This window comes from Notolepis coatsorum, assembly GCF_963971535.1.
Source record: "Notolepis coatsorum genome assembly, chromosome: 15".
Classification (NCBI taxonomy): Eukaryota; Metazoa; Chordata; class Actinopteri; order Aulopiformes; family Paralepididae; genus Notolepis; species Notolepis coatsorum.
Window position 1 is genome coordinate 46,365,789 of NC_140179.1, and position 22,836 is coordinate 46,388,624.

General features: G+C 46.4%; 1 protein-coding gene across 1 annotated transcript in view; it reads right to left on the reverse strand.

Moving 5' to 3' along the window:
• abcc9 (ATP-binding cassette, sub-family C (CFTR/MRP), member 9) overlaps nt 1–22,836 on the reverse strand; it is a 209,767-nt gene that overhangs the window by 80,307 nt on the left and 106,624 nt on the right. The window contains exons 16-17 of the mRNA XM_084330742.1: nt 4,446–4,518; nt 1,943–2,048 (exon numbers count right to left, since the gene is read on the reverse strand). Coding sequence (XP_084186868.1) covers nt 1,943–2,048; nt 4,446–4,518 — 179 coding nt within the window. The remainder of the gene's footprint in view (nt 1–1,942; nt 2,049–4,445; nt 4,519–22,836) is intronic.

Sequence of the window (22,836 nt, forward strand, 5' to 3'; positions counted from 1 at the left end):
TACTGATGAGACAATGGAATGCCTTGGTCTATACTGTATACTGATGAGACAATGGAATGGCTTGGTCTATATACTGATGAGACAATGGAATGGCTTGGACTGTATATTAGTGAGAGAATGGAATGACATGGTCCATTTACTGATGAGAGAATGAAATTATATAGTCCATTCACTGATGAGAGAATGGAATGACTTAGGGCGGGATCCACAAAGGGTTTGCACGCGTGATTTTTTTTGACCCGTAGCCGTAGTGTGCGAAGACGCTCTCTGATTGGCTAGCCCGCGTACAGCGAAGAGTCCCTCTCTGATTGGTTTGGCTCTGGGATAGAAATGTCCGCCTTGTACACACAAGATTGTTCGCACATTATTAGACATTGTCTTTAGAGTAGGGCGATGGACCACCAGCCCTGATTCCAAACGCTAAGCATAACCCACTTCGAAAGAGGGCCAAAGCATAACCACTTCGCGAAGCAGAGAATATTATATGTAATGTGCGTCGGACATTTCTATCCCAGAGCCCTTCGGAGCTAAACCAATCAGAGCGGGTCTTCGCTGTATGTGGGCTAGCCAATCAGAGAGCGTCTTCGCAAACTACGGCTACGGAAAAAAAATCACGCGGTTTGTGCAGCTTTTTCCGACGGAAAGCCAGTGCATATCGCTCTGAAACTCTGTTCGGTATCCACAGAGGACGCGCAACGGGTGAAATGAGGTGGCGCATGCGTTCCGTCAGCATTGCATCCGGTGCAATTGGCGCGTATTTAAATGAGGTAATATGGGCGGAACATGTCGACCCCTTTCTATGTAAATGAGCCTCGCCGGAATCTGCTCGGTATCCAGAAAGGCCGCCGCCAATTGCGCCGACCAGTTAACGTGACGCATCAACTGTCACACACACACACACACACACACACACACTTACAGACGTCGCTCGCCTGCTGTGTGCATTGGACTTATGCCTCATTTCGGGCTTATCTTTCCACTTCCTGATATCTGCCAACAGCGCTGTCAGGAGTGCAGACTGCTCCGCGAGCCACACATAATGGGCGTGTCTGCGCTGGTATCTCATCCGCACAATGTCCTTAGTGGATAGCTCGCAAAGACGGAGCAGAATCCGCGTGCAAACCCTGCACAGTTAAGGGTGCAATTCCCACGAGCAATCCATTCTTAGTGGATCCCGCCCTTAGTCTGTATACTGATGAGAGAATGGAATGATTTGGTCTATACTGATGAGAAAATGGAATTACTTAGTCTGTATACTGATGAGAGAATGGAATGATTTGGTCTATACTGATGAGAGAATGGAATGGTTTGGTCTGTAAATTCTACATATATTTGGTCGACCCATCCATACTATTTTGGAGCATCCAGAAGAAACCCACGCGAATATGGAGAGAACATGCAAACCCTAAACAGAAAGACCCACTCCCCCCACTTAGGTTCGAACCCAGGACCTTCTTGCAACAGTGAGGCAACAGTGCTAACCACTAAACCCAGGACCTTCTTGCTGTGAGGCAATATTGCTAACCACTAAACCCAGGACTTTCTTGCTGTGAGGCAACATTGCTAACCACTAAACCCAGGACTTTCTTGCTGTGAGGCAACATTGCTAACCACTAAACCCAGGACCTTCTTGCTGTGAGGCAATATTGTTAACCACTAAACCCAGGACTTTCTTGGTGTGAGGCAACAGTGCCAACCACTGAACCCAGGACCTTCTTGCAACAGTGAGGCAACAGTGCTAACCACTGCACCACAGTGAAGCCAACAGTGATGATCATTAACCATGGCATCACCATGGCATTAACCAAAACATCTAGCCTATACCATCAACCACAGGTTGAGAACCATGTAGTTTGGTTGTGTAGTGTTCTAGAATGTTGTAGCATGTAGTTTGGCTGTGTTGCGTTCTAGAATGTTCTAGCCTGTGGTTCAGTCGTCTCACTTGCTCCAGAAGACTTTGCCACTGATGGTTTGCATCTCTCCCAGCATAGCCAGCAGCAGGGACGACTTCCCACAACCCACCTGGCCCACGATCATTGTCAGCTGACCTGGAGAGAGAGAGAAAAGCAGATAGATAGATAGATAGATAGATAGATAGATAGATAGATAGATAGATAGATAGATAGATAGATAGATAGATAGATAGAGAGAGAGAGAGAGAGAGAGAGAGAGAGAGAGAGAGAGAGAGAGAGAGAGAGAGAGAGAGAGAGAGAGAGAGAGAGAGAGAGAGAGAGAGAGAGAGAGAGAGAGAGAGAGAGAAAAGGCAGGAGAGGAACATGAGAAAACTCCAACATCACTTCAGGTATTACTGCAGAGCTGCACCGGTGCCACAGATCAACATCAGTACATTCTCTGAGTTTATACGCTGTAAGGTTATCAGGTGTAAAGCACTGGCAGAAGCAGTGAGGAACAGACACACACAGGCACGGATATACACGCTCAGTCTCTCTGTTTGCTTGCTCTCTCTATCCCCCTCTCTCTTTCTCTCTCCCTCTCTCCCTCTCTCTCTCTCTCTCTCTCTCTCTCTCTCTCTCTCTCTCTCTCTCTCTCTCTCTCTCTCTCTTTCTCATGCACACACACGCACAGTTGCTCCAAATAGCCTGAGAAGGACCCTTGGCAGACCAGCCAATAATGTCAGGCTAGCCCTGAGGGGGAAGGATGTTTATAAGTGTGTGAGAGAGAGAGAGAGAGAGAGAGAGAGAGAGAGAGAGAGAGAGAGAGAGAGAGAGAGAGAGAGAGAGAGAGAGAGAGAGAGAGAGAGAGAGAGAGAGAGAGAGAGAGAGAGAGGAACATGAGAAAACTCCAACATCATTTCAGGTATAGAGAGAGACAGGGGGGGGCATGTGTGTAGAGAGAGAGCGCGCATGCGTGTGTTTGTGTGTGTGTGTGTGTGTGTGTGTGTGTGTGTGTGTGTGTGTGTGTGTGTGTGTGTGTGTGTGTGTGTGTGTGTGTGTGTGCGTGCGTGCGTGCGTGCATGCGTGCGTGTGTGTGTGTGTGTGTGTGATATACTACCCTGTCCATCTGTCACCTGTCTATATGAATTGAAAATGGGGGACCCTGATGGAAACAAGACAAACGTCTTTCTCAGGTCTGCATCCCCTTAACAATTGTATGTATTGAGCCGTACTGTATTGTACCCATTCTGCAATCTGTTAAATAAAGTTTTCATTCATTCATTCATTCATTCATTCATTCATTCATTCATTCATTCATTCATTCATTCATTCATTCATTCATTCATTCAGCAACCTCTCTTAAACACCTGACCTGCTCTCTTGTACTCTGGCATTCCCATGCCATCCCAGTGACATCACACAACATTCCCACAACCTTCCAACACCACTCCAAGACTACCGTCATGAATTTCCCATAGGATTCTCACAACGTTTATGGAACATTCCATTAAGAGCCAAGCTGCTTTCTATGAGATACAATTGAAAACTCACATTGGTGATGTCATCAGGTATTAAGTCTGAAGCTGCTCCACAGACAATGCTTTGGGAGAGATGGTAAAGGTGACACTGAGAGACACCCAGGAGAATGTTCTGAGTATATGATGGTAAAGATGACACTGAGAGACACCCAGGAGAATGTTCTGAGTATATGATGGTAAAGATGACACTGAGAGCACCCAGGAGAATGTTCTGAGTATATGATGGTAAAGATGACACTGAGAGCACCCAGGAGAATGTTCTGAGTATATGATGGTAAAGATGACACTGAGAGACACCCAGGAGAATGTTCTGAGTATATGATGGTAAAGGTGACACTGAGAGACACACAGGAGAATGTTCTGAGTATATGATGGTAAAGGTGACACTGAGAGACACCCAGGAGAATGTGGTAATTGTGAATTGAGAACACTACTATAGAATAAAGCCATAAAAAAGATGTAGCTAAATAAACATTTTGTGGGTCCACAATTCAGTCTCCCATTCATCGTCAGTGGAGCAGCTTCGGCCTTTATACCTGATGACATCACAAGTTTGCTTGAACTTTCCTAGACCACGGAGCTTCACATCTAATCCATAATGTTATTGACCAAATGTGATGGTATTCTTGATGAAAATCATAATTTAGTTTTGGGGTAATATCTCCGTGATTAGCCAGCAACAGAGATTACTAAAAAGTAATACATTTTGCAAGAATTGTCAGCCTTTATCACTGCTTGGTATCTTAACTTTGATTAGGCCATAGTGTTACATTTTTGTAAAAACATAACACAAAGCTGTAACAATACACAACATCCAGTTTAGTTTATGCATGGACTTTAGTGCAAAGGTTTACACAACTACATCGTATCAAGGAAACACTTCACACATAGCTTCTAATTTGTTCCAAGAAATGCCATTCATGAAACATTTTCACACATCTTTCCCAGAAGGTGCTACATTCCATATAATTCCCCAAAAGATATCCATAGGAATTAATACAAGGACATGTACCGGTCGGGATACGGATGTTGATGTCTGTCAGCGTTGACAGGTTGCTTCCCCAGGTGAAGAATCCGTTACTCACCTAAACAGAAGGACATTAAGAGACATTAAGAGACAGATGTTAAACATGCTATAGATAACATATTTGTGAGGTTTGGTTCGTTCCCTGCCACACGCTCTCCTGAGGTACGGTGCTGATTGGTGCATTCCCCGCCACACGCTCTCCTGAGGTACGGTGCTGATTGGTGCATTCCCCGCCACACGCTTTTTGAGCAATTGCCACTTTCATCACGCAGCTGTCATAGTTTGTGATTAGCGCCCCAGAGGGCTTTATATACCTGGACCTTCCTTCTATCGTTGTCGGGTCGTTCTGGAATACAACTGCATTTGCCTGCTTTTTCCCCGTCGCTGTTCCTGGTCTACTTTCTCTCCAGGACCTTTCTGTGGAGAACCGCTGTTGAGAACCCTGTTCCCCGTTTGGAGCTGCGCCTCGTTTTACCCGCTTTACGCGTTGCGCTTGGGTGAGTGGAACCAAACCCCTCTGGATTATTCTGATTGTGTGTTTTAGAAGAGACACTGAAGATTTCGTTTTGTTGCACTGACTCAGCTAAGTTGTGTGTTGTGGGGAACACTGAAGACTGTCACTGTCAATTGGTTCTGGACACAGCTAAGGGACGAGGGAACCACACTGCCTCTGTGTTTCGTTGGACTGTTTCTGATACCTCTCTCTCTCTCCGTTTTCCACCTTGAGTTAAAGCTGGGAGTATCTGCAGAGCCGCTACAACGTCACATGCCAATTCCCCACCGCTATCACCAGGAGGATTCTGCAGAGCCGCAGATGACTCTGCCGAAGGCAGTCTCCCTGTTTGTTTGATAATAGTACTTTACCCTTTTTTTGACTCTGTAAATAAATATGCTCTAGTATTTGGCTAACTCTGAACTACCTGTCTGTGCCGTTGCGTTTGTGGTCGGTTACAAACCACAACAATATTTATGCAGAGTAGCCAGGCCTAATCATTTAAAAATAGAGCTTTTAGAAAGGTGTGGAATACATATGCTATATGCTTATTTATTCAAAATAATATGAGTATAAGTGGCACCGGTTAGTTTACATCCTGCTTGTGCAGAGATGTTTCACAGTAAAACATCCGACCAATGTAGGAAGGAATATGTGGCCTGGTGTCAAATGTCATGACGCAACAGAACAACATAATCTTCTTATTTGCAAAGTACCAAGTCTCAAGTTGAGTTCCTCTTTGTCTGGACCCATCCGTAGTAGAACTGGACCCATCCGTAGTAGAACTGTGAGCAGTAGGCCCCCTACAGTAGGCCCCTGGGGCCGGTTGCTCAAAACACCTTATGTTTTATCCTTAAGTATGACACTTAAGGCTTTATTTTTCCTTAGCTGAGGGTCTTTCCTAAGAGTCTTGCACATCATCCCTGAAATGCTTTCCTTAGTTAAGGAAAAACATTAAAGCATTTACTGCAGTGAACAATATTTTTCAGCAGAAACATTCTACAGTTTCCATGGAGACTGCACCCGTGCACGTGTATCTTCTCACAAAGTTGGCCTGACGTTATAAAGTAAATAATGGCGAATGAAAAGAAAGCAAGAAAACCAAATTGGTCAGAAGAGGAAAAGAAGATACTATTGCCGGAATATTGTGAGTAAAATGTATTCAAGAAGTCTTGTGAAGAGGTCCATATCGAGTTAGAGGTACCTTCATATTTGTCCTTACTTTGGTTGCTGAGGTCTTTTGTTCACTGGTTTAACTAACTTCAAGGGACTCCTTAAGTATAAGTCCAAGATAAGACGAAAACATAAAATAAGTGAACGTTTTAAGGAAATCTTAAAAGAATACGACAACATTTTGGGAAATTAGCTTATCGAGAGAGGAAACTGGTACCTATCTTCTTGTCTCTCTCTGGGGAAGACGGTAAGCTAAGACTTAAGGGTGCTTTGTGACACGTTCAGCCGAACGCACAATTGGAGGGGGGCTTCCCACCCTCCAGAACATTTACAACAAGCGGTGCAGGGGCAAGGCTAAGAGAATCATCAAGGACTCCAGCCACCCGAACAACTGCCTCTTATTGAGCTACTGCGGTCAGGCAAGCGATACCGGAGTCTTAAGGCGAGCACAGAAAGACTCAGAAGAAGCTTCTATCCCCAGGCCATCAGGCTGCTCAACGAACAATAAACACTATGCAACAACCATCAAATGCACACAGCACACACACCCACACACTCACTTAAACAAATAACACACTGCAGCATCCACTCTACACACTTTAGATCACCTAAACACACTTTACACTTTATATTTATTGGTAAAGGATTTGCACTACAACTCGTACACCTTACTGTAAATTGTACCTAAATTGTACCTCATCCCATTTCTGCTCTGCACTATATAGTATTGTATATTAGTACATTGCATAGAATATTGTATATTGTATGGTAACTCAGTTACTTCTATTCTGCATCGAACATTGTACATATGTCTATACTGAACACTGTGACCTTTTTGTACTTCTATTTTACATGCTATACTATTTTATTTCATACTATCTTGTCTAGCACAGTCTCTGGAGCGTAACAGTAAGAAGCATTTTGTATAAAAGTATTCTGTACTTCTGTATGACAACTATTAAAGAAACTTGAAACTTTGTGCAACCAATTTAATTTGAAAGATGGCTTTTCCACCAAAGTGTTCAATAAATGACTGAGAATGCAACAGGAGAGCACGTGCTGCTGCCCTCGTCAGATGTAGTTGTGTTTAGTGATCCATCACCCTGTTTCCTGCTACGACTCCCTCTGTGTTTACATTCCTCCAAGCTGTTGTTTTCACTTATTTATTCATGTTTATTTTATCTGACACCCCCCCGCCCGCCCTCTGCTGTGACTCCTCTCCCACAAGCCCTCCCCGAGGCATCAGATCGTCTTTGATGCAATGTAACTGTAAGCAAATGGATTAATTATTATATATATATTATTTTACTATTATTAAAAAATATACATAAATATATTATGATATATATGTGTGTGTGTGTGTGTGTGTGTGTGTGTGTGTGTGTGTGTGTGTGTGTGTGCGTGCGTGCGTGCGTGTGTGTGTGTGTGCGCGTGCGTGTACAGTATGTGTGTGTATACTGTATGTGTATATCATAATTAGGCAAATTGCTCAATTATGATATATTCTTTACTATTATTTAAAATAAATAACATTGTTCATTGTTCATATATTATTATTATTTCTTTTTTATATATTTGATATATATATATATATATATTATATATATTTTATACATATTTGTATTCGCCTTTTTCCATTTTCAAAACAAACAGAGAAACCCAATAACAACACAAAAGAAAACATTCAAAAGAAAAGACAAGAGAGCAAACATAAGACATTAAAAAAGTGTGTAAGTCATTGTTAGGATCACACTTAGGAAGATGGGAGGTTAAGCTTCACCCTCATGTATTCTATAAATGAACATTTCTTTAAGTTTAAGATGCTGCATCTTAAACCACTCTCTTAACCACTGAGTCCAGCGCGGTGGATGAAGAGACTTCCAGTGGAAAGGGATCAATCTCAAGCAAGTCTTGTTATCTAGAGGTTAGTTCCAGAGAGATCCTCATTGTTTTCTTGTTATCTATAGGTTAGTTCCAGAGAGATTATCATTGTTTTCGACTACTATGCCAAAACCATCGTAGTATCTGGCTGAATACATTGACAGTGTTTTGAAGATTGAACTCCGATGAGTGGACAGATTAGGACATTGCCAAAATGAGTGTGCTAGAGATGCTGGTGAAAGACTGCATCTGTCTTGGGAACAGTTTCGAGAGTTTGACTTTTGAAAATGCAGGCGATGCAGCCCCTTAACCTGTTAAGCTGTAGCCCTATTTTAAGAGATTTGTGTGAATAACACCATGCTAACATTGAGGTTCTTCTGATTACGCTCACTGAGCTCATTCAACACCTTCTTGAGATCAAGTGTACAAAAGATCTAAGCAAATGAATAAGGGGAAGATTATTAAACAGAAGGATTTGTAGATACAGTAATAAATTATAATCCATTTGAATTATACATTAAAAATTGACCTTGACCTTGACCGTATTATGGCTAAATCATACATCGATGGATAGGGAAAAAGCTCCTCTTTACAATGGCAGTGTTACATCTGGATTAAGTCATTTCCTCATGGTTTTACAATAAAAGAGAGATTGAATTAGCATTTTTCCGATAAATTCTTCTGTAAATCTTAAAAACATCGGTAAACAAACGTAGTGCTGAAAAGATACACTTTGACTGCTGTTTTGATAGGGTTAAGGTCTTTACTCTTGGCTACATCTGAAAAAGAAACACAACATTAATTAATACGGTCTGTATTGATCGATTTATGATAAAAACAGCAGGGTCCCCCAATGGGGACCCTACAGCTTTTAAAGAAGCCACCCAACTCCTCCTGGAATCTACAGTCATGTCTCGCCTCGACTATTGCAATGCACTGCTAACTGGTTTACCGGTTTGTGCCACCAAGACGCTTCAACTCATACAGAACGCAGCGGCCCGCTTGATCTCCATCAAAGTCAGCACACGTCACCCCGCACAAATCTGCTTCAAGGTTCTTGACCTGGCATTTTGTCCAGCGAGGGGAACGGCTCTCTTCTACCTCCAGTCAATGGTCTTTAACTACACACCCTCACGATCCCTACTCTCTGCATCTTCTGGCCATCTCAGAGTCAGACCCACTCCTATTCGGGCTCCTTGGGAGTAATCAAAACCAAGCAGGCTATTCTCTGTCCTCGCTCCATGGTCGCTCCACAGTCAGGACAGCTGAAACCAGCCCAATTTATGACATTCAACTAAAAACACTTCAATCCATATCTGAAAAAACACACTTACGCCTGAAGTGATGGCATTGCAAACCAAGGAGGTTATCTGCTTGCTCTTAATCCCTGCAGCCATAATGACATAGATAATATTTCCTACCTTTTTCATTAATTCAAGCTTTATTTAAACTCGAGGGACACTGAGGTTTCCCTCATGTACAATGATGTTGAGTATACAATTAAAAGAGATAGAATAACACAAAGATACAAATAATTAATCACAGCACAATAAAAAAGAAGATAAAAACGGGAAACAAGAAACAGGAAAACAGCTTTGATCAGCTGCAAAATAAATAGAATTGACCACAAACCCACTTATTTAAATTATTCCAGATTCACAATTATATTAAAGGCAACATCTGAGCCTTCAAGATAAACACAACCCATCATCTGCCTTGGAGGGAGATGTAGGACTTTCACTGTGGAGAGACGCCCTGGAAGGGATACATACGGCTTCAATCTCTGCTCAACATGGTCTCATGTAATTTAATCAGAAAGGGGCAGATCCTTCTCACGTTGCTCAGGAAGAATCTACAGGTTCTGGTTGTTGAGGCGATGTGAGCAGCGAAGTTCAGCCGATCATCAAGGACCACACCTAGGTTTTTGGCAGTCAGAGTCGGAGCCACAGCTAGGTACTCCACTGTGATTGAAAGGTCAGTCAGTGGGGAGGATTCAGCCGGCAAGGGAAGTAGCTCCATTTTCCTCAGGTTCAGTTTGAGGTGGTTGGTCATCATCCAGGCAGAAATATCGGACAGGCAGGCCGAGATCCATTCAGAGATTTCTCAGGTAAGTCTCCTGAAGGAACATTATGTCTTATAGCATTGAACTAATCTCCTCTCTCTTGTTTAATCATGCCTTTCTAGTTCCAGATACGTTTGTTTAGCCATATCACAAAACATAAATACAACTAAACCTCCACACTATTTACATAGCACGCGCCCTGGCACTCCGACCTCTGACCTCTCTAATGAAATACATGTAGGGTACCGTGTGTGTATGTGTAACTATGAGGGATATGCGACACATTTAAATGTCCTTGTTGATGTGGAATAATTTGACCAGAATATTCACAGAGGCGGACAAAAGAGTATTTGATTAAGGATAGAGTCCTCCTATCCCACAAACAGGAAATGACAGGCGTCGCCTTTGAGCTCAGATCAAGCAATCCGAACAAACAAACAGCCTGTCAGAAATGAAAGAGAGATTGTTGTTACTTCCGATCGAGTTTGTAGATAAGCGGGATGAGGAGCAGGAGAGGAAGAGAGTTGAACGGATGTGAAAACAGAGGACGGAGAGGGGTCGGGAGAACTTCAGAGGGTAGAAATACGAAAGACGAAAAATATATATTAGGGCTGGGACTTTATCGCGTAAATTTAGATGAATTAACTACAGAAAGAATAAAATGTAAAAAAAATTACACATGGGCGGCTGGGTAGCGCAACGGACTATGCACCTGCCTACCACCGCAGAGACACTGGTATCGAATCCAGCTGTCAGCGGTACCTCCGGCTTGGTCGGTCGTCCATACTAACCAATTGGCAGTGTTAGCGGGTGGGAAGCCGGTGGGGGGGGGTATCCTGGTCGTTGTAAACAGCGACTCCTACAGATCGGTCGGGGAGCCTGCTCAGCGAGGAAGGGACCTGGGGGAAGTAGTGTGAGCCTCCCACTCGTTACGCTCCCCCAGTGAGAGTCCTCGCTGCCAGGTGAAAAGAAGTGGCTGGCTGACTCCGCATGTATCGGAGGGGACATGTGATAGTATCTATCAACCCTCCCTAGACCGACAAGTGGGGGGGAAATGCGCGCAACAACCAGGAAGGGAGGGAAGGGAATTGGCATAACGACTAAATTGGGATGGGAGAAAAATACAGAAAAAAGGGGGGAGAAAAAGTAGATAAAAATAAATTAAAATGTAGACATTTTATGCGGGCCGTCACACACTCGTGCGCACGTCGCGGCAGTTGCAAGCATCATTTGACAAGCCGTTCTGACGAGTGTTTTGACTCACACGTCTGAATGAATGGAAGTGGAAGGCCATTTTGTATTTTCACGCAGATTTTTTGCGGCACACACGTTACAAAAGCCTTTGTGAAATACTCATTTTCCATGGGATTTTTATAAACTTTGGACCTGTACTACATAAGACTTCAGGCTGAGGCTTCCGGTTTCCGCTCAGGTCGGATGGCTGCTTGACTCTTTCGAGCTCCGCGACCACTTCACATTAATTATTATAACAACGTTAATTTCACGCCATACGCTCATAGCACACATCGTAATGATCTCCAAACAAATACCGAACCCGACTGGAACGTTAAAAGAGGAAGACAGAGATTTTATCAGAACTTTATTCCGCGAGGAACTTGAAGCTAGCACGCTGAAGCTAGCTAACAGATTGGACTCGTTCCAAGCAGAGCTAGCAAGCATGACCACGTGGCTCTCGGGAATGGAAGAGGAGATAACCACGGTTAAGACTAACTTTGAGTCCAACTCCACCGTTGTCTCAGCTATAAAAGACAAGATGCTTATTTATGAACAGAAGGTGGCCGACCTAGAGGACCGAAATAGAAGATGCAATATCCGAGTCTACGGCTTACCCGAAAGCGTTGAGGGTGATGCGCCGAATCAATATCTGGAGCGGATGATACCCAAGTGGTTCCCGTCCATCGACCCTCCGGAGATTGAGCGTGCCCACAGAATCTTCAGAAACGGTCCCCCGGAGAAGGGTGAACGTCCCCACGCCTTCATATTCTGCTGCCTGCGTTTCACTGCACGCCAGGCTCTTCTTCGAGAGGCCAGGAAGCATCCTCCAACCGTGGATATCCATCCCCTCAGATTCGCCGCGGACTTCAGTGATTACACCGCCAAGCGTCGCAGAGCCTTCTCTCAGGCTATGGACTACGCTCGTGAAAAGGGCATCGAAGTTTTCCTACTCTACCCAGCCACCTTGAAAATCAAGATGGGCCACGGTGTTGTTACATGCAACCGCCTATTCACCTTGCCGACTGAGGCGCAACGCTTCCTACGGAGCGGCATGGTATCCTCCCCGGCCGGGGGGGACGGACCCCCCTCGGTGGAGCTGGCTACGGGAATCAGGGTGTAACAGGCCTGGTCCTGGATGGCCTCCCTGGCCGAGAGGGATGGATCCTCCTCGGCGGAGCTGTCTACGTGAATCAGGGTATAACAGGCCCTGAGCCTGATTAAGCTAAGTACAAGGCATGCTTGTTATCCGACTCTCCCAGCTAACACTACCGTTACCACGCGCCTACCATAACTTTTTGTTCCAACAGAACGGTAACGCTCAAGGTTTGTCTCCGCTGTATTATCTCAACGATGGGTATGCATATTGACTTTTTTCAAGTTTCACTAAGACGAGCTGTGTTTTAATGTATCTGCTTTTTATCGTCTGCACATTGAACTTCGCATTGAACTTCGCATAGATTTCTTCCCTCTGTTGAGCGAAGTGGGTTCCTTTTTCTAATTGTTACAATATACCTTAAAAGTTTTTGGTATGGTTAAGTTACATAATGTTGTTGTGGTTGTTATGCTCGGTCATAGTGACCAACTGATGTTTGATCGATATCGGACACATTTTCTGATGGGGGGAGGGGGAAGGGAATGGGGGGGTGCATTGCTTTTTGTTTTTCTTTTCATTCGACTCGCTCTATTTAATTTTTGTTTTCACGCTCATGCTCGGAACTCAATAGGACCTTAACGAGTGGATATGTGACTTTTCTAATGCTCTACTCCAAACGAATTACATTCAATCATACTGCAGCCCTTTTAGACTATGGCTAATTTAAATATCTTGATCTGGAATACAGGGGGTCTTAATGCACCGCATAAACGCACAAGTGTACTAACGTTGCTAAAAAGGAAGGAAGTGGACCTTGCTTTACTGAGTGAAACGCACCTTTTAATGGCTGATCATGCAAGACTGGCAAATAGATTTGACCATAACATAAGTTCTTCCTCTTTTAGCACCAAGTCCCGAGGGGTAGCCATAATAGCAAAGCGAAATTTGAATATTAACCTGTTAGATGTGTGGTCTGATGCAGATGGTCGAATTACTATTGCTAAAATTGAATACTCTAACCAAAAAATTGCTCTGATCTCTGCATACGTCCCTAATTTGTATGATGCTAACTTTTATACTGTACTCACTGCAGCTATGTTAAAACTACCTGATTACTTGTTTAAAGTTGGAGCTGATTTTAATGCAGTATGGGATCCATTGATTGATAAATCGAAACACACTGAAAGCTTTGATCAGAAACAAGCCACCACTGCCCTACAGGCCTGGTCTAAGGACACGGGGGTAATTGATATGTGACGTTCGCTCAACCCATCCATGAGAGATTACTCTTTTTTCTCTTCGAGACATAAGACCTTTTCCAGAATTGATTATGTTTTTTCTTCCCCGCGTCTCTTTGATAGCTTTGATGTTGACTTAATGCCCATTGCACTTTCAGACCACAAAGGTATCCTTCTCAAGGGTTCTCTCAGTAAAATAACATCCCGCGCCCCTAGATGGCGCTTTAACTCAACGCTGCTGAAAAGAAAAAGAAGAGTTTAACCTGCAATTTAAAGAGAAGCTCACTGAATTCCTGCAGTTTAATGCTGGCTCAGTACAAGATCCCAGAATTTTATGGGATTCTGTTAAGGGTTTTATTAGAAGTAATACTACTCTCTTTGCATCTAATCTCTGCAAGGGACGTCTCTCCAAGCTGGTGGAATTGGAAAAGCTTCATGCCACGTTGATCTCCTCTTTGCAGAACAACTACTCTAGTCGACTGGAGCTTCAAATTAAGGTGGTGAAAAAAGTTTTCGGCTATAGGGCGACAATAATGTAGTCAAGAGGCATGGTTTCTATCTTGAGCCCTTAATCGCAGTGGTTTATTCTTCACATGAAAAGCAGCAGTTCTACAGGTCTTCTCTCACTGAGAGACATGGGGGGAGAGAAAGAAGTGGTAGGAGACATATCTATTTATACTCGCCACCTGGTAGTACTCCTGAGCGTCTCCGCCTAGAGCACCCTCTAGTGGAAACAGTTATATATGCAGATAGACAGTTACTAGTGTAAACAGTTATATATGCAGTTAGACAGTTACTAACAATCCTACACAGAACCTCTGCCTTCAACAAAAGAGATTAACTCCATTTTAAGACAAAATCTGAATGTCAAATGCACAGAACAAGACAGCACTACTACTTTCACGGCTCCAGGCCTAGCCACCTACTAGCTATGAAGATACGAGCCAGTGAACAATTTGCTGATATCCCTTCCATTAAGAACCAACAGGGGGAGGTAACCACCAACCCAGGGAGCGAAATTAACTTTTTGACTCACCGGCCAGTGGCGGGTAGATGGGAAGAGTCTACCCGCCAAGCATATTTCTTACCTGCCAAAATTTTTTTGATTAAAAAAATATATATATATATTTTATATAAAAGTTTTTTTTTTAAATAAAATATATATTATATAATCATACTTGTAGTTGTATTATCTGCGAGACATCGCCACCACGCAATAAGTCAAAATGCTTGCTATCTGCAAACAGCTCCACTGTCTGTGTGTATACTTGAGTAGCCTCCAGCTCCAGCAAGGATTCTCCGGCCCTGCAGCTAGACCCTATATTCAGCTAGACCCTACATTCAGCATGCAAGGATTCTCCGGCAATGCAGCTGGACCCTATTTATAACGTTACGGTTCTATTGTCAAATCACATTCAACATGCCCTCAGCTAGAATACGCATTCAATCAATGTTATAAGACATTGATATCAGGAGCTATCTGTAGCTACTGCTAGCCCGGTAGATAACGTTAAGACAATTTAGTTTACTGGGACAGATGGTGAGCTAGCTAAGCTAGCTAACGAGGGAACGGAGGTATTGTGCACTCGAGTCGACTATTGCTGGAGCATTTGTTGATATCAGCAGCTATCAGTAGCTAGCCAGCTAGATACCGTTAGACAATGCCTCGTCATGTATTAAACTAAAAGTGAATAGTTGACTGGGTCATTGTTTAAACAGTAACGGTAGCTGGCTAGAGCAGACTGCCCGCATACGGCAATGGTGGCGTTTCAGGAAGTAAACAAGCCAAATAAGAGCTTCCGATTGGTCATTTGCTTTTTTTCTCATGAAACCAGCGACGTCACTCTACTGTGATTGGACCGTTGACTTGAGTGCAATGTGGGACTTGTAGTTTTTTAATGATCTTGCGGCGGAGAAAAAAAAGACGAGCGCTGCTGTAACTGAGGGGTACAATTCCCTGACTGTATTGATAAGTATGGTATCATTAAACCACTACCGCTTTATGTACTTTAACTACTGGCCACACAGTACATGATATAGATATGATGAACACTTTCCCACCATGAAACCAAGTCCACACAAATGTATAAGTCGAATATTTAATATATAGCAAAGGGTATATACAACGTTCACTTAATGACATTTATGATTTGAATGCACTTGTAAGGCAAATGAGTATTCGTAGGCAAATCAACATTGAATGTCCAATCTCTGGTTACGCAGGAAGCAAGTATACAACCTGGTTCTTTAGGGAACTATAGCAATGGTACTTAATGATTATAGCTGGATATACTAAAGGGGGGTCCTGCTGGTTGTAAGTCAGTAGGGGGGGGGGGTTAGGAGAGCCGCCGGCGATATCCCATCTGGCCAACGATTTCTTGGGAGAATTCAGAGTGCTGAACACGGTGCCCACAGAACCTTGGTCCACAGATGAATACAGTTGGGCCCTCTTGTAGACGGTAGCTGCCGGTCCACAACGAAGAGACGTGAGGCGACCTCACTCGGGGTAGAGCGCCGTCTCACCTGGACTCCTCTCGGGGGGTAGTTCCAACACTCACCAGTGTTGGCTGTTATCCATGGCATGAATCAAAGCACCCAAAGCAAGTAGATAATCCAAGCCGTGTAGGGCTCGCCGTCGTCCGGGTAAGGTAATCCAATGTGCAGGTCCACTCGTTCTCGCCCAGAACTCCTCGGATGAAAGCACCACACGTGGTCTGCCCAGCCTGGTTAAGACTCTAGATAACGCGAGGAAACGATGGGGGTACTACTCACTGTATAACTCTAACCGAACGATGCACCATACATAATAGACTATTATTAACTTAATAGAAATACGTCCCACTCGACGGTATAGTGCCAAACTATGACAATTCAACTATTAATCCACACGATGTCTCAATGCCATTCTGAGGCCAAGTTGACCATACTGCACCACACGTGTATCGTGGGTGAGGCTTAACGTCTTGCCACTAGGTTGGAGGGTAAAGAACTAAGGGCTAAGGGACTAAAAGAAAGTTCTACTTTACTTGCGCCAAATATATATGCGCTGTGAACAAATAGTACCATTCGTATTTCGCCAGACGTATTCCTACGCGGAACCGGGCTAGTAACGACATGTTCGTCGGCACGATTGAACTTGAACCAAGGGGCTTGGCTGCTGGCGCCAAGTTCTTGTCCAATGAGAGAATGAAACTATTATGGGCTGTTAGTAGACTAAAGGGATATTCAGTGTATATGTACAAGGAATATACAAGGGATATCAAACGATATACAAATACTATTAAATATATATCCATAAATAAATATATATATTCGGTTTAATCTGATCCTTCACAACAGCCGCCCCCTAATTAGTCCCACCTAATTAGCTAAGCAGAGACAGATTAACCGCACTGTCTACCACTCAAGGTCCGCTGTAAGGGTCAGTCAACTCACAAAGTCGTGGAATCATGGTCGTCATCGATAGTGTCTGGGAGTCTGGGCAGTTCTATTAGCCTCGCCACGGGTCGTGTGTAAGTTCGCCCTTGGACGAGCACCTCAGCTGCTCGGACCTTGCCATCGGCACCGGTGATCACTTTGCTTACGCGGCCAGCCGGCCACATAGCTCTGGGTAGTGACTGGTCGATAATCATGACGACTGTTCCTTCTGTCAAATTGTCTCTCTCTTTTACCCACTTCTGGCGGGTCTGTAGAGACGGTAGGTAGTGGAGTAGAAAGCTGTTCCAAAACTTGTCAGCTAGTACTTGACTGTACCTCCACATTCTTCGGCCGTTCGCTTCTTCAGGCCTGTACATTGTCTGGGGTAGCGCGGGGTCCAGCCGCCCCATCAAGAGTGTGTTGGGGGTGACTGGGTCGACATCTGCTATATCACTGGAGACGTAGCCGAGGGGCTTGGAGTTCAATACTCCCTCGATCTCCGTGAGGACTGTCATTAGGACTTCTTCCGCTACAGTCTGGGCCCCAAGCACGGCGTACAGGGCTGTCTTTATAGAACGTACTTCTTGTTCCCAGGTTCCACCGAAGTGGGGTGCGTTCGGGGGATTAAACTGGAAGTCAATCTGGGATGGAGCGAGGTGGGTCTTAAGTTCTGGGCCCATAGCTTGGAAGCTCTCTCTCAGCTCTCTTTCTCCGCCTTTGAAGTTTGTCCCGTGATCAGACAACAATGTAGACGGTTTTCCTTTCCGTGATGTGAATCTTCGGAAGGCCATAAGGAATGAGTCTGTGCTCATGGTTGGAAGGAGTTCGATATGTATCGCTCTGGTGGTCATGCATTTGAATACAATACCCCACCGCTTCTCGGTTCCTCTTCCTTTCTTTATATACAACGGGCCAAAACAGTCCATGCCTGTGGAGTGGAATGGCTTGTCGCCGAGTCGGAGGCGACAGGGAGGTAGGTCAGCCATCCGGGGTATGCTGGGCTGCGCGCGCCACTTTCGGCAGTCTAGACAGGTTCGCTGGAAGCGTCGCACTGCTTCTCTTCCTTGAAGTATCCAATAGCGACGTCTGATCTCCGCGAAGACTCTCTCTGCTCCTGCGTGGTGTACATCCTCGTCGTATTTCTTTATGATCAGCTCTGTGACCTTGTGTCGGCTGTTCAAGACTATCGGGTACTTAACGTCATCCGGTAGATTGGGGGCCCTCCGCAGACGACCACCCACTCTGATGAGATTATGGGCGTCGCTCTCGGGTGCCAGGTGGAGCAATCTGCTGTCTGATGGGACGGGCTTTCCTCCCTGTAGACAGTCTAGCTCGTCGGGGAACGAGTCTCTCTGGGCTCGTTGTAGTAGAAGAAGTTCTGCTTCTTCGTAGTCAGCTGCTGAAATGTCGGCAGTGGGCTGAATCTCTGGGTGGTGCCACAGAAATGTCTTTAGTTGCGCACTCTGTAGGGTGAGGCAATCATCTATGTTGGGGTCTGTGGAGGCGACTGTGCTCAATCCACAGAACATAGGTTTCTTGTTCTCAGCCTCCTCTTTACTCGCCTCCCGTGGGGTGGGCGTAGGCCACTCTCCTTCTGGGAGCTTGAGGAACTCTGGTCCGTCACTGTAGATGTTGCGACGGGTGAGGTCATCTAGGGACATTCCCCGGGTGATGACGTCAGCTGGGTTGTGTTTGGTGTCCACATACCGCCAGCTCGCTGCTTCTGTTAACTCTTGAATCTCTGTGACTCTGACTCCCATGAAGACCTTGTATCTGCATGAATCAGACTTGATCCATGTGAGTACTGTCGTGGAATCTGACCACAAGATTGTTCTGTGCACCGGAATGGTGAGTTCACGTTGGATTAACGTGGCTAGATGCGCTCCTGCTAGGGCTGCGCAGAGCTCTAGACGCGGGATAGATTGTTGCTTTCGTGGGGCTATTCCTGAGCGAGCCAGGATGAAGGCGGTGTGTATCTCTCCTCCCTTCTCTTGGGCACGCAAGTAGGCCACTGATCCATAGGCTACTTCGGAGGCATCGCTGAAGACGTGTAGATCCATCTTGCATGTCTCTGGCCTCACTGTGGGTGGGAAGTAGCTGCGGCGTATATTGACGCCTGGGAGTGAGCGGAGTTCCGTCTCCCACTCTCTCCATGTGGAGGCAAGGGGTGCGGGTATTGGGTCGTCCCAGCCCTGGTCCTTGTCCCATAGTGCTCGTACAATCATCTTTGCCCTGGTGGTGTAAGGTAGAATACATCCCAACGGGTCATATTGTCTGGCGAGTGTTCTGTACACACTCCGTCTGGTGGTCGGTATCGCCGTCGACCTTCCCTGCTCCGTGGTCAGGGGTTTGTGTCTATAGTGGAGCGAGTCTGTTTTGAAGCGCCAGACTAGTCCTAGTGTCATTTCTTGGGCTTCTCCTGGGATTGTCGCCATCCAGGTCTCGCTGCTGGCAGTCTTGTCCGCGGGGGAGAGGCTGCGCAATACGTGCGGGTCGCTGCTGGCCCACTGCCTGAGATCAAAGCCGCCTTTGATCAGGGAGGCGCGTAGCTTGAGTAGGAGAGCCTCGGCTTCTTCTTGAGTCGAAACGCTTTGTAAACAGTTGTCCACGTAGAAACTGTTCTTCACACTGTGTCGGACCTCTTCATCTGCTGCTGGGTCCTCTGCGACCTGTTTCTGTAGTGCAAATGTAGCACAGCACGGGCTGCATGTGGTTCCGAAGGGGAGGACTTCCCACTGGTAGATGGCTGGGTGCTCATCTCCGATCCTCTCTCTCCATAGGAACCGCAGCAGGGGCTTATCCTCCTCCACTAGTCTCACCTGCAGGAACATCCCTTTGATATCCCCGCTGATAGCCACCTTGTCCTGGCGGAAGCGTAGTAGCACGCCTAGTAGAGAGGGGCCGAGTGTGGGGCCGGGCAAGAGCTCTTTATTCAGATTCTGGGATCCGATCTGGTAGCTGCAGTTAAACACAATGCGATCCTTGCCGTTGTGGTGGACCTTGTGGTGCGGCACGTACCATGATTCGGTCGTCTGATCGGCCTCTTTAATGTCAATCTTCATTACGTGTCTTGCTGTGATTAGCTTCTCAATCTCAGCGCGGTACACACTCTCTTGAGCGGGGTCTTTGGCTAGGCGCCGCTCTGTGTTCAATAGATACCGCTCCGTAGCTTCTTTCGTGGCGTGAAAGGTGGGCATTCCCTCTCGCCTCAGGAGTGGAGTTGCGTATCTCATCACTCCGCCGACTGTGACTCTCTTTGTCCCTTGCTCGAGGAGGTTTATGGCGTAAATGTCTTCTTTAGAACGAATGTCTTTCTTTTCATTCTTAAAGGGCATTGTCTCTAGTGTCCATAGCCTCTCGACATGCTGCAGGAGAGTGGTGTCTTCTTCTGTCACTCTGGAGTGGAGGCAGCTAGTGGCTGCTGTTCGGTTGAGAGATTTAGCGAGGGGGCCTTGTAGTGTCCATCCTAGGCGGGTCTCGACTGCTGCAGGACAGCCTCTGGGTCCTGTATGGACCCGGTCTATCGGGACTATGAGGTCTGCATGGTCGGAGCCTATCAGCAGGGTCGGGGTGGCGCCGTCTATGAGCGGGATAGGTAGTTGACGCAGGTGCACATATTTATCCATCAGTTTGGCGATGGGGTAGGTGTACTGTGATAGTCCTATTTCTTGGCTGGTGAAAGCATTTGTAATCCTATACCGTCTCTCTGGCTGCCCGCTTGCTGCGATAGTGAAGGAGACATTCTCGCCTTTTATCGTCTTTAAATCTCTTCTTATTGTCCGAATTGTCATTTGGTTCTCGCTCCCCCGCAGTCCCAGCTGGGCCGCAGCGGACGCGAGCAGAAGGGTCTTCTCTGACCCGTCATCAAGGACGGCGTAAGTGTCCATGACTTTATCTTGGTAGCTCAATGTTACACGGACTACCTTTAAGAGCACTTGGGCGCCGCTGCTGCTGGCGGGGTCAATGTACATGACACTTGCCTTTGTGCTGCTCGATGGTGCAGGTGCAGGCTTTCTTCTGTTACTGTCGTGTAGGACATCTAGGTGGGCTCCGTCACACCGACTGCACCTCTTCTTTAGGCGGCACTCGGCTGCCATGTGACTGCGCGCACATCGGTAACAGCGCCTGTTGGACTTTATCCATTGACTCACTTCTTCTGCATTCATCTTCTTGAACAGGTCACATTGTGACAGCCAGTGTTCCTTCTCGCAGTACGGGCACACCATCTTCCACTTCTCTTTTCTCGAGGGGGTACTGTGGTTCTTACTGCTCGGTACTGATTCTGATTGGTGCATGACAGTCACCGATCTTCTTCCATCGTTTATTCTCCTAGGTCCCTCTCTGGAGCTTGGTGTGCTCCGCACGAACGTATCCAGTCGTAGGCTGCTGACTTCTCTCGCCAGGAAGTCGGCTAGATCGAGGAGGGATGGTTCGGGACCGTTAGGATCACGGTGGTCTCTCTGCCGCCTAAAGCGCTCTTGTCTGGCGGGTGGCAGCTTCTCTAAAATCCTCTCGACGTTAGAGTTGGCGTATAGCTTGTGCATACCCTTTTCTCGTTGCGCTCCCAGCATCCCTACCAGGGACTGCACTTTTATAGACAGGTCGTCTAATGAGCGATTGTCTGTTGCTGGGGGTAGGCGGTCAATATGCCTTATCTCTTGGATTACATAATCCCATATACGTCCATATCTCTGGTCCAGCGCTGCTAGAGCCGCGGTGTATGGGGTCGTAGAGGTGGCATAGGCTAGCGCTATATTGTGCGCTCGGGGTACTTTCAGGTGCTTCAGTAATATTGCATACTTGTGGCGTTCATCAGCGACATCCACCATCATTGTCTCTAGGCACATCCGGAGCTCCGTGTACTGTGCTCGATTCTCATAGGTGAAGTCTGGAAACGTCGGTGTACCAATGTATGACGCCGTGGATGGCTGATACATCGGCGAGCGTTGGGGGAGAGGCCTCCTAGGCGAGTCTCCTCTTGCGCCTCTCTGTGGGCTGGTACCGGCAGGGTACCATGGCCCGCTGGTCCAGGTGCTATTCCTCGGGGCTGGTCGTGCGTCATGCTCACCCGTGAATATAGTCGGGGGTCTGTAGCGCAGCGCCGCGGGGGTATAGCCTGGGCTGTACTGGACCTCCTGGTCCGGTGGAGTACTGTGCTGTCGTCGGGCTTGGTTCTCCTCCTCTCCCTCTTCTTCTTCTATCAGGTCCTCTAGATCCTGTAGTCGTTTATTTAGCTTCTCCGCAGTGTATGCCGCTCCTTCCTTGTAGCTGGGTCTCGCTTGGACCGGTCGGGGAAGGGGGTCTGCGGGGGGTATAGGCTTGGTCTGTTGGTCAAGTTCAGGGTCGCTTGCTCGGTTAGGGGATGCTGCCCTTGACTGTTGTCTCGACGAGTTCCTTGAACCCCTGGCGGAGGGAGAGGGTGTTGCCTTGGTGATCAGCTGCTCCATTAGCTGCGCTTGTAGTCTGTCGCGCTCGCCCTGTAGTCTGTCGCGCTCGGTTTCGCGCTGGATGAGAGCGAGGTCGCGCTCTGCCTCTCTTTGGGCACCGTCAGCGGCGCGCTGGGTGTCTGCTCGGTCTCTTGCCATATTCTCTTCCGTCTGAAGGCGTCTCATCTCCAGGCGTATGTGCTCTTCTTCGCTCCGTTGCTGCGTCTGGAGTCGATCGCGTTCACCCTGAAGTCGATCGCGTTCACCCTGGAGTCGATCGCGTTCGGTAGAGGCTGTCAGGCTGACGAGGAACGCCTGTGATAGCATCTTCTCCGCTTCGCTGGGGGAAGACGGTTG